At 46.2% G+C, this 12,824-nt stretch overlaps 2 protein-coding genes across 7 annotated transcripts in view; both read right to left on the bottom strand.

Annotated features, from left to right (window-relative positions):
• Nucleotides 1-20: 20 nt before the first annotated feature.
• On the bottom strand, nt 21-8,511 carry LOC135813417 (uncharacterized). The gene is made up of 9 exons (XM_065326513.1): nt 8,190-8,511; nt 6,715-6,726; nt 5,698-5,721; nt 5,225-5,239; nt 4,085-4,212; nt 3,557-3,618; nt 1,696-1,946; nt 864-887; nt 21-498 (listed from the first exon to the last, which is right to left on the bottom strand). Exons 1-9 carry the CDS (start codon nt 8,509-8,511, stop codon nt 236-238), a joined length of 1,101 nt encoding a protein of 366 aa, XP_065182585.1. The 3' UTR covers nt 21-235.
• Nucleotides 8,512-9,582: 1,071 nt separating this feature from the next.
• LOC135814634 (mucin-2-like) overlaps nt 9,583-12,824 on the bottom strand; it is a 74,912-nt gene continuing 71,670 nt past the window's right edge. For 5 of the 6 annotated variants that reach the window (XM_065327786.1, XM_065327787.1, XM_065327791.1 and 2 more), the window contains 4 exons: nt 12,273-12,500; nt 11,700-11,711; nt 11,094-11,363; nt 9,583-9,872 (listed from right to left, as the gene is read on the bottom strand). In XM_065327786.1, the coding sequence (XP_065183858.1) occupies nt 9,598-9,872; nt 11,094-11,363; nt 11,700-11,711; nt 12,273-12,500 (785 nt within the window). In that variant the 3' untranslated portion in view covers nt 9,583-9,597. The remainder of the gene's footprint in view (nt 9,873-11,093; nt 11,364-11,699; nt 11,712-12,272; nt 12,501-12,824) is intronic. The other variant, XM_065327790.1, reaches the window with a different exon arrangement.

Raw genomic sequence — 12,824 nt, 5'->3', positions numbered from 1 at the left:
GGAACACCAAGAAGAAACAGGAATAGAATACTTAGACAATGCGGGCAGTGCAGGCAGTACAGTATTCATCTCACTGCCGGCTTGTAGCACCGTACTACATAATTAGACAGTACAGTGTACTAACTTAGAGAAAAAACTGTCAACACGGAAACGACTCTGTTTACACAAGTGCTGGATGAACTGAAGCTACAGCTATGATGGCGCGGGGGGGGGGGGGGGCGGGGCGAGAGCAATTTCAGGTTGAGACAGTCCGCGTTATCCGTGTGTTGGACTCACTGCCCCGGAATGACAGTTCATACAGATTTCCGGTGGGAAGTGTAATGGAGAGTGAGGGTCGGGATGTTTCTACGACGGCAATCGTTTGGAACGATGACCAGTTGCCATCGCGTAAGCTTTCACGTATGTCAACGATCCAGTGCTGATCTTGACCAGTGCTTCCGGACAGTTCTTGTGGAAGATCAACATTCACTGATACAACTGATGTTGTTGCTGCTGGAGCTGGTAACAGAGAGTCGAACCCAAAAAGCTAAAGTTGATCACTTTCTTCCATCCCGCAACATTATATTGAATTCTTCAATTTTGTTTGTCTCAGTTCTAAGTCATTCTCCCTGTTCATCAAAATTGGCCCCAGCTAGTATTACTGCTGCTGCTGGTGCTGGGGAGGGAGTAGGCTACACAGGCATGTATATATTCTCAAATAGTTCAGTGTTTAGCAGGCAGTAGATCACCCAATCATCGTACCAAACACCTTGCCATAGTGTCACAACAGGGAGGCCCGCAGAGAGATTGTGTGTGTGTGTGGGGGTGCGTGCGTGCGTGTGTGATACGTGTAACTAAAAATGTGTACAGAGTACATTGCTTACATGGTGCTGGAGCTGGTGCTTGACCTGGATCAATACGACAATAGGACAATAGGACAATAACACACCAGACATACATGTAGAAGATTACACCAGTACAATTGTTTGCAAGACATCATGGAGTACAGAAATACTGCTCAGAATCGACACTCCTTTAAAAAATCAGCAATGCCACCGGCCACCCTGTAGTTCAAGTACATGTGCTAATGAGTAATACAGGGCAGATACAAACCTGCAGTGAAATGAAACATGATTATTGTTTGTTCAATTGAAAGGCTACAAAGAACAAGAGAAAAGTGCCGGTGATAGTTACACCAGGCTATGGCAGTATTCCAAAGCACTACAATAAAGCATATCTGATAATTTAAAGCCGTGGTTGGCTATAAAACCCTGCAATCGCCACGCAAAGTGGTCATTGGCTGCCCCAGCCATGTATTGCTTGGAATAGAACTAAAACTAAAAAACTAAAACTAAAGGTTAGCTTAAACAGCCAGGAAGTTCAAAGTCAATTGTCAAGCCACATGAATACTAGGGATCATATGCCTGACAATCTCTTCGCATACTGTAGTATTATGTGATGTGCTTAGATGCGTAGTCTGGCCTGACTTTTCAGGGAGCCTTCTACCAAGACGATGCCACACTACTTGAATATGGGTGTATTTCGAGATCCGGGCATTGTACTATTGGGACAGCTTGTCCTAAGCTGTCTTGACCTGGGCAGTCTATAAGCAAGCATATATAAGTGTGCTATTAACGCTTACACATCTCACCTAAGAGCATACTACCCCGATAATTAATTATAATGAATAACAATGCCTGTGCGGCTTGCCCTTACGTGCTGAGCAGTCAATCTGCACGAGGGGAGATGCGCTCCTTCCATCTGAGTGATATGAGATCAATGATCCTCTCACCGGGCCCATGGCAAGCAGCAGACTTCTCCTTCCCTCCAGGGGAACGTCCCTGGGATCCGGGCTATTGCATGGGATAGTGAATGAGATGTAGTCTCTACCACCCTGGCGGCGACCTTGGACATCACTGACTTGACTGTCGCTGTCCACAGCAGGACGAATCCTGCCGAAGGCAAACCTAACAATACGAGAAGAAGGGACAATACATTGAACAATGTATGATTAGTGTCGATGAGTGTTGTGAAGATGTACGGATAAGGTATGATTAGTTTGCTAAGAAGCATGCTGGCGTGGCCAAAGGTGATGGGTAAGAATCAGAGGATGTGACTGTGTGTGTGTGTGTGTGTGTGTGTGTGTGTGTGTGTGTGTGTGTGTGTGTGTGTGTGTGCACGTGTGCGTGTGTGTGCATGTGCGTGTGTGTGTGACTGGTTTGATTGCGCACAAGACCGGTCAGCTTGGCGAGAGCAGGTTCTGGTTTTTCAGCCTCCTCGGGCAGTAGAGAAATCCGTACTCTTGTTATCTTGCAACCGGGTGTTCTCTCGTCCTCAAGACAAGGCACGGCACAAGTGTTTGGCTGAGCGCCAACTTCCCGTCCACCAACAGCGTGGTTCAGCACAGTGCGTCAGTTGCTGCCGATGGTTCCGAAGTAAGGGTGGGCTTGCAGTTCATCGCTGCCAGCCTGCACTCCCTGAACATGCAGATACGGCATTGACAGCGTCTCTCGCTAGTTGCTGCTTTAAGCATTGTCAACGCTGCAATCGCTGCTTCAAGTCCCGGGCTGGTTTTAACCGCCATAACTGCAACCGTGGAAAACGTCTTGCCGCAGCCGATAGGGAATCACTGCCGCTGATCTGCATGCATTGCCCGAAGCGTTTCCGACGACAGCAAGATTTGACGAGGCACCAGAAGTCCTGCCAATGACGGTGCCCTCCAAACTCTGGCCCCCTCCGGGGGTGACATTGCCCAATGGGCAGTCATGCTATAGTAGTAGTAGTAGTAGTAGTAGTAGTGGTAGTGGTAGTGGTAGTGGTAGTGGTAGTGGTAGTGGTAGTGGTAGTGGTAGTGGTAGTAGTAGTAGTAGTAGTAGTAGTAGTAGTAGTAGTAGTAGTAGTTATCATGGGTCAGCTCCGTTGTAAGCTGTCAGTCTGCCTTATGCGATGGGCAGTCACCTGTTTGCGTGGTTCAAGATCGTCATACCGCCGCAACAGGATGAATTTCACGACGATGTGCAGGTTGCGGGCAGCCTGAGCGTGATAGTACCTGACAGACATTTGCCCAACATTGCCCCATGATAATGAATTCTTGAGTTTTTGGACATTGTATTGCATTGCTGCTCCATCTACATGGCTGTATTTGTGTTTCACATCTCCATTTCAAGTTTCCTAATAAAGATTGTGTCAAGTAGTAGTAGTAGTAGTAGTAGTAGTAGTAGTAGTAGTAGTAGTAGTGGTAGTGGTAGTGGTAGTGGTAGTGGTAGTGGTAGTGGTAGTGGTAGTGGTAGTGGTAGTGGTAGTGGTAGTGGTAGTGGTAGTGGTAGTAGTAGTAGTAGTAGTAGTAGTAGTAGTAGTAGTAGTAGTAGTGGTGTGTGTGCGCGTGAGCGCATGTGCGTGCATGTATGATGCGACACTACCAACTTGAACACCACAGCAGCAGCACATCCACCCACACACACACACACACACACACATACACACACATACACACACATACACACACAATTACCAGCTACAACATATGCATGTACATGTACGCGCAACGGACAATTCAAACAATGTGATGAAGGCTTACCGATCCTCGACCACTGCTTGACCATCACCATTGATGTAGCCAGTTATCATATCGCTGTTTGTCTGCAAGAATAAGAAGGCAAAATAAGTACTACCATCATATGCAGCAAAATAGCTCAGACAGCATTAGACACCGCACACACACACGCACGCACGCACGTACGCACACACACACACACACACACACACACACACACACACTGCTCTTACATCCCTCCAATCTGCCTACCCTGAATCGGCACTTTTTGTAAACCAGTACAGTCTTCGGGGCTCACCCATCACCCACAGAAACTTCTGGCATGCGTGCGATTCAGGGAGCGGCCCAGTTTGGACACTAACACATGACCCAGTGTGTGCATCAGGCAGTAGCTCAAACACTCGCTACAGTACGGAATGACGTGTAATATCGTGAATACAGGCTCATTGCTGAACACACATAATCACCCCCGGCACTAGCTAACACTGATTCGAAGGTACTGAAAGTACACAATCACCCCCGGCACTAGCTAACACTGATCAATGCACTGACCATAAAGCCATTCCTTGATATTCCAAAGCCCATCCATCGGTTCTGCAAGTTGGTGGACAGGCCAACATCAACTCCACCTTCACCGTTCACCTGCCACGTGGCTCTCAAATCGCCAGTTTTGATTGTGCCTAACGCAACGAAAGCAGAAACAATATTATTAAGTTGATCATGCAGAAAACATTTTTGGCCAACAGCTTAGCCTCTGTCAATCATAGCCTGTAGTTGCAAGGAAGAGAGATAATCCTGAATAGAAGGTACCAGCTGTTGTATCCAAGCCAACCAACTTCACATCACTGCAGTGAGCTTGCTCCTTTTGAAGCATCCCAAACATCCTCCTGTTTACTAAGGTGATGAGTAGGTAGAATCTTGTCACCGGCAAATGCAATCCCTCCGCAAAATCGAGGAGACACACCACCACCGACTCCTCGATCTCATCTGGCGCGGCCTGAACGGCCAATGTAGTACAGCGCTTTCAAAGCAGCTGACGCCCGCAACCACGGCCCCAACTCGACATCAAGCCAACGCCGGGCTCATTCTCCCGCTGGCCAGGACGAATACAGGCACTCGCCGACCGTTCTTCCGTGGACCTGCGCTGTGGAACACTCTGCCAGCCAGTGTACGTTCCTGCACAAAGCCGTGGCCGATTTCGCAGCAGCCGTGTACCCGTACACTCTCAGGCCATAAACGTTTTTAAAGAAGAGAAACAGTGACATGCACCCCGGCCATAAACGTTTTTTTTTAAGAAGAGAAACAGTGACATGCACCCCCCCCCCCCCCCCACGCACACACGGACAGTATGTATAGGCATATAACGAACGGTCTTTTCCTGCTAGCTCTGTTTGTCCAATACACGAGATAAAAAGTCTTTCTTGTTGTTTTTCCTTCTCCATGTAGCTGCTTCCAGCATGGTAAACGACAGTACCATGGCCTTTTCAGATTTTCATTGTACCTATTTTGTAGTACCTCCCGTGATCAGTATTTTCCACTTGAAATAATATCCACCCCAATGCCTCATTCTTAGCATTCTTTTATTCGCTTCCATGTAATTGGGCTTATTGCCCGTTTGGTATTGCGAATTCAAATAAAAAACAACAACAAATGCACACAGTGGAACAGTAGCAGGCATGGTAAAGAGCTCACCTGATCTTCCTGGTACTGCATGTCCATTGCACAGAGCCAGACAAAGCAAAGCAGAACACCAACCTCAATGAATACTCAGAATCCTAGCAGACATGCAAACCTGCATTTAGCGACCAGCCTACAGAGAAAACCGTCCTCTAAAGACAGGTGGTCTTCATATACAGGTCAATATGTATGTTGAGGTACAGGACTGGCTTTGATATGACCGGCTTCCAGCCAGAGTGAATTGATCCTTACATTCAAAGGTGGTATGATCTCTAGCAACATCATTGAAAAAAGATTTTTTCCCGTGAAGTTCTAGATTTGACAATGCATTCTTCATCCGTTATCAGGTTCAGCCTTGCGTCTTCACATTGTGCTCATGAGACCAGCACAGCTAACGAGCTGACCCAAGATGAATACTTCAGAGCACACAAGCAGAAAGCCTTCCAAACTTGAAACAGAGCCACTGTCTACTACATCCGCCATCTTACCCGTGGGAACTGTCGGAGGTTCAACTGGAAAGAGCACAGAACAGCATACCATAACATACGAGCATAAAACAGAGGAGAGCATAGCGTCGCATAGCATAGCAAAGCAGAGCACAACAAGCAGTTATGGTTGGCAGGAATGCCTGGGCTATTACAAAGACAATTATTAACTTAACATCAATTATACCCCTCCCTCCCCTCGAAAACTGCATTGTCTAACTAACGTTGATGTGCTGAAGAACATTATTTTGCTGCTGCAAAAGCAAAAGCAGACCAATATCTGAACTCTGGCATAAGGGCCATGATGAGGCAATTGTCCTGTTATATTATTCAAACATCAGCTTCAATAGACCTTTCTCCCTAGAAGTGTTGGCGGCTGATATCCCACTGCAGCTAAGACAGTAAGCCCCAAATATACATGCAAGACCGTAACATGTGTGCATTGCATTGCAGTGTATGCGTGTGTGTATGTGTATGCGTGTGTGTGTGTGTGTGTGTGTGTGTGTGTGTGTGTGTGTGTGTGTGTGTGTGTGTGTGTGTGTGTGTGTGTGTGTGTGTGTGTGTGTGTGTGTGTGTGTGTGTGTGTGTGTGTGTGTGTGTGTGTGTGTGTGTGTGTGTGTGTGTGTGTGTGTGTGTGTGTGTGTGTGTGTGTGTGTGTGTGTGTGTGTGTGTGTGTGTGGTGTGTGCGTGCATGTGTGCATGTGTGTGTGTGTATGTGTGCGTGCGTGCATGTGTGTGTGTATGTATGTGTGTGTGTGTGTGTGTGCGTGTGTGTGTGTGTGTGTGTGCGTGTGTGTGTGCGTGTGCGTGTGTGTGTGTTTGCATACTTACCAGCTGCACCTGGAGTCATAACGGTCAGATAAGAGCTTATGGCAGATGTTCATTCACTGAGCACCACACGCCGAGCTCGTGAGGTCATGTATGTGATCAATCCCTACGAACTAACATTATACTTCTAGTATTAAGTATTTAAACAAATGTATATCTTTGACAAAGCCATAACAATAATACTGCACTTACTTGGGCGTGGTACTGGAACAACAGTTGCAAAAGGAAACACAGAGAACAGTTTATAGTTTACTTTTGTGTTACTGGGGTTATTGCATATCATGCAGGGTGGGAGAGAGAGAGAGAGAGAGAGAGAGAGAGAGAGAGAGAGAGAGAGAGCGTGCGTGCGCACGAGAGAGAGACACACACAGAGAGATAGAGAGAGACAGAGACAGATAGAGACAGATAGAGACAGAGAGAGAGAGAGGCAGAGACAGAGAGACAGAGAGAGGCAGAGACAGAGAGACAGAGAGACAGAGAGACAGAGAGACAGAGAGAGAGAGAGAGAGAGAGAGAGAGAGAGAGAGAGAGAGAGAGAGAGAGAGAGAGAGAGAGAGAGAGAGAGAGAGAGAGAGAGAAAGAGAGAGACTCAGAGGGAGACTCAGAGGGAGGGAGAGAGGGAGAGGGAGAGGGAGAGAGGCACCCGCTACTCTCCACAGACCTTCTGCTGAGCCGTCTTCACTTTTCCGAAGGGCATGCAAGTCTCTGCTTCCAGGTATGTACCCTCTCTCTCTCTCTCTCTCTCTCTCTCTCTCTCTCTCTCTCTCTCTCTCTCTCTCTCTCTCTCTCTCTCTCTCCTTTGGAGAGGCACCAAGGTTAGACCAGAGAACTTGTACAAGTAGCTATGGTACACTGAAGTTCCAGTCTTGTAGAGATATCACTAACCTCTCTGAACTGTCACCATTGCTGGTTAACTACTTGTAAGTACAGCGATATCTGTCACATGTAGCGATGTGACGAACAGCAAATTCCATGACCAAAGAATTTGTCACAATATCAGTTCAGTGAACAAAATTAATGGATATTCGACTAGTCCCTGACCACAAGTGATCAAGTGGCACTTCATAAATTCAACATGCGCATTGCCAAGATGTCTTCATGCTACGAACTGGTAGTGTTTCCCCTGCCATTGCTGAAACATTGTTTCCAGAGAACTTAGAGGTTGCGACTTCGGCGGTGTTAGTGATGAAGTGGGTTGCTCCTACGAGGAACACACGCTTCCTGCTGAACTTGACACTTGACCGACTCACGACTGAGCTCAACTGATGACGGTGAATTCCCCGATACACTGTATATTGAGCAGGGAGTGGTGCTTTCTTGCAGGTTTGCCGAGTCGAAGGTGCGACGTGCTCAGTCTTGTGTGCTCCGGACGGCAGTCGTGAGTCAGCCAAGTGTCAAGTTTAGCAGGAAGGGTGTGTTCCTCATAGGAGCAGCCAACGACATGACTGCTTCCAGAGGTTTGGACAACCCTCGAAGCAGTGCTAACTGGTCTCCATCAACACATGAGTAATTTTCAGCACATGAATGTACCAGTTCTAGTAGTAGTAGAAAGCCTCAATTCAAATATTCTTCAAATGCTGTTAGAGAGATTCGAATAACAAATTATTCGCTCCACCCTAGAAAGCAAATCCCCCCTGATGATACCACTGCAAAAACAGTCTGCATACCTGCAGGAATGTTGAAAGAAACAGTTGAGCCAATGCCAGACACTTGGCTTGGAGACCCGATCGATCTTGCTCGCAGTCCTAGACGATAGTTCTCTCCGGGCTGAGCTGAAATGGTTTGCTGACGACTGTCACTTGGCTGATATCTTCCCACAACTACTTCATTTCCATTTGGCAAGATCCTCACAACTTCATATAGGTAGTTAGAAACGGCAGCAGGGAGTGTAAGTTGAACCCGATCTGGCCTCTGAATGGTAGGGGGTCTTGGCCAAACTGAAATGATCAAACGAAGCAAGAAAACAGTGGACAGTAGGTTTAGCTGCATTCCGCCTCCAACGCACGGTGCCTGTCATGCATAGAAAGTGAAAAGCTACCAATTCTCTGCAAACAGTGACAAGTACACCAGCTCAAGTGGGACACCTGAAACTGCTCATGTGTGTTTTGCAATTAGCCATCTGAGTGTACTAGTATTCTTTCAGCCACTGTCTGAGCGCAACAACACCATACTACCTCCACTACCCCCCCCCCCCCCCATCGCCAAAAGGAAACCTCTTCGCGACACCTCCACTTTTCTTCTTTGTAAGGATTGGGAGAACTTCAAATTTGAAGCATCAGCCGTGGAAGCGAAGTGCCTGAAAAGAGAAAAAATGCCATCCCACCAGGACTCTAACCCGGGACCTTGCTTGTCACGAGCAATGCTCTAACCATCTGAGCTATGGGACTAGGCCGAACCTAGAAGGCGCCGACAAGTTCTTCACTCCAGAGGCAGCTCACTTCATTTAAAGGATCAGTCGCGGAAGTGAGCTGCCTGAAAAGAGAAAAAATGCCAACGCTGCCACTGCATCCCCACTCCACATGGAGCACCTTCCTTTGTATAAAAGGAACTTACATGGTAATGGAACTAATCAGCAAGGTGAATGACGGGGCATCATCATCCAGGTAGCATATTTACAAAACACACACGCACACACAGAACAGAACAGAACAGGCACACAAACATTGTAAAAGAGGTAAAATTATCACGGTTCTGTCACGGTTACTGCTAACCATCTGTTTTTGGCACAAAGTATTTAGGGACTATAGAGAAAGGCATTATTGGGGACTAAACATTGCAAAATACTTCACAGGAAAGTATGATCTACACTGTGGAGTTGTGACCTCAGAAGGACCTGCAAGGTTTCCAGGTGTCTGAGACAAAGTGACAAAGGGATGGGGGGGGGGGGGGGGGGCTAGATATTGAGGTAAGTTTTCGTATTCGATCCCCATCATTGTGCCTGTGCATTGTACTAGGCAACACTTCATCAAACTGGTCTGTGCAAGGACACAGCCTTGCTGGAATTTATCTTTGCAATTCACAGTTTGAATCTTCAGCTCAATCTGGAACGCATCCTTTCATTCACAGTTTCAATATTCAGCATATTCTGGAACGGATCCTTTCAAGCTTGGGCAAACACTTACTTCTGACAATGACAATGTACCGTCCAATCACACGTCCATCATCCGTCTCCACGGTAATCGTATGAGTTCCAACTGACAGTGAGCTGATATCCAGTGTATACTGTCTTGTTGATGCTGGCAATCTTGTAATTTCTCCATCCACATTGCTGCGAATCACCCATGCACTCTGACCAGGGAACGATGGCCGGAATTGAATGACACCATTCTGGGGAAACGGAACTGGTTGGGCTATCAGCCATAGGAAACAGAGCAAGTACAGGAAAGTTGGAGATTTCGCATTCCACGTCACAAACGTGGGCACCAGTTCATTTGTACGTGGGGGAAACATTGGCCCACCATCATCCTGACATTCTTATTATCCAAATATGTACCCACATCGCAATATGTATGCCAAAATGCTGACATTGTTGCAGAGAGTTGCCATGTACCTTATCGACACAGATTAAGCGTACTCTGAACTGGTGGCCTGCTTACCCACACTAAACTGATCAGTAGAGAGCACAGTGAACTGCAAATTATGTCAAGCTGGCTTTGAATTATCAATACTACATACAATACTACATACAAAACAGGATGTTTTACGATCTTGGCAAGGTTCCCAGAGTTCCAGAATTTGGCTACAATATAAATTATCTATCGGAACGCCTGAAGGGTCGGGATGATAAAGGTTAAAGGATGAAGGTTTAAAAAATCTTTTTGAAACTCGGATGTTGAGCCAATAATAGATGTAGAAAGGAAAAGGACGTATGGATACGAGTTGAGAGTAACTGTCCACCACTGCAACTAGATATATACAGTCAGAAAGTCAGGACGTCAGGACGTCGAATGTCTCAGTACTCTGTCAGTTTTGTGCCTAGTTGTTGCACTTTCTGACTGTATATATTATCTAGTTACAGTGGTGGACAGTTACTCTCAACTCGTATCCATATGTCCTTTTCCTTTCTAAAAATCTTTGGGAACCTTAGGCGAGACCAAAATAAAATCGAGATTCCCGGGCAGGACCCATGTGAAATTGGTGCGGGCGGGTGAATTTTTTTTCTTCTTTTTTTCCTATGACTGTGTGTATGCGCATATGCGCATGCCATGCCGAGCTTTTTTTCAGTATTTTCCAGTAATTTTTATTTTTTTATTCAAATTTCACAAAAAACAGGCACGCGGTTTACCCGTTCAATTTTTTTGTATTTCGGCCAACGGTGGTTCTGATCTGTACATCAGGGAGTCGTACAAGCTCGGGTTTGTGTGACTCTACGTCACAGATCTACTCACACGATTAGTACTGTAGATGTATTATGAACTGTTCAAAAAAAAAATGGCCTTGGCTCCAATTTGGTGCGGGAGGGCCCGGGAATCACTAATTTTTTTTGGTCTCGCCTTACCCTACTTTTTTTGTTGTGGCAGTGCCTGGAATGATAAGAACACAAATCAACAACTAAAGAACAGTCTACATACCTTGAGGAACGCTGAATGAAATTGTTGAGCCAATACCGGAGACTTGGCGGGGAGACTGGGTTGATCTTGATCTCAGACCCAGACGATAATTCTGTCCAGGTACAACTGAAAGGGTTTGCTGACGGCTGTCGGTCGATCGATAGCTTCCCACAACTTCTTCATCCCCATTTGGCAAGATCCTCACAACTTCATATAGGTAGTTAGAAACGCCAGCAGGGAGTGTAAGTTGAACCCGATCTGGACTCTGAATGGTAGGGGGTCTTGGCCAAGCTGAAATGATCAAACAACGCAAGGTGATACTGGATGGTTTCTGGATGGTACATTTTTGCCGTATTCTGCAGTTATTTCCGCCTACACAGTGCCGGCAATGCATAGAAAGTGAATAGCTACCAATTCTCTCGTAAAATTTGACGTGAATGTTCATGATATGTGTCAGGATAGGCACATATACCTGTTTGATACGTTAACGAAGTGGCAACATTCACCAGAGAACTTGGCAACATTCACGAGAGAACTTCGAACGCAATGCAGTAGCCAGCAGTGGGCAAGATAGTGTTGCAAAACTAGCCAATGTAAATGGAAGACATTCCTTGGTATAATACTCACATGGTACTGGAACTGATCACCAAGGCGAATGTTGGGGCAGCGCCAAGTATCCAATATACAAACACAAACACACACACACACACACACACACACACACACACACACAACACAACACACACACACAACACACACACACACACACACACACACACACACACACACACACACACACATGCACACACACATGGACAGACATACAGACAGATAGACAATGGTGTAACAGAGGAAAATTTAACAATGTCATGTTGATATTTTGTTCATGCAACAAATACCTCCTCTTCCTAGTCTTAGCAGAGAAATGTTTCAAGGAATGGTAGGCTTCCAAGTCTTCGAGACAAACAGTTGATAGTTACTTTCACCTCCCAATACTGTGTGATTTTGTGACTGTTAAGGTTTTTCTTTAAGGTCACCGAAATCTTGTGTACAACAGCTCATCAGAAGCAGCACTTCACCAGCAGACACTGGTATGCCTGGTGACAGAGTATTTCTTATTGGATTTTCTGGTTGCAGTTCACAGTTTGAATTTTCAGCTTATTCTGGAACAGATCCTTTCAAGCTTGGGCAAACACTCACCTCTGACAATGACAATGTACCGTCCAATCACACGTCCATCATCCGTCTCCACGGTAATCGTATGAGTTCCAACTGACAGTGAGCTGATATCCAGTGTATACTGTCTTGTTGATGCTGGCAATCTTGTAATTTCTCCATCCACATTGCTGCGAATCACCCATGCACTCTGACCAGGGAACGATGGCTGGAATTGAATGACACCATTCTGGGGAAACGGAACTGATTGGGCTATCAGCCATAGGAAACAGAGCAAGTACAGGAAAATGAGGAGATTTCACATCACAAACACAGGAGCCAACTCATTCGTATGTGTTCCTGTGACATTTAACAACAAATATTTATGTGGGGAAGGACTACATACTCCGCGTCATTAAAATTGTCGCTTCCCAGAGCGATTTTTTCAAATCTATTTTGTCTACTCGGAGCGAAGAAATCAGCTAGAACTTGAAGCAGAGCATTGTCGACGGACTAAGCTTGAGTGTGTGGCCTCTCGATTCGCTGCACTTGCGGCTTGGGTCGACGTCTCCATCAGAATTTGAGGCAGACCATTCA

The sequence above is a fragment of the Sycon ciliatum genome, chromosome 4 (genome assembly GCF_964019385.1).
Source record: "Sycon ciliatum chromosome 4, ocSycCili1.1, whole genome shotgun sequence".
NCBI lineage: Eukaryota > Metazoa > Porifera > Calcarea > Leucosolenida > Sycettidae > Sycon > Sycon ciliatum.
Note: the sequence above shows the minus strand (reverse complement) of the source record. Positions and strands in the feature narration are given on the sequence as shown.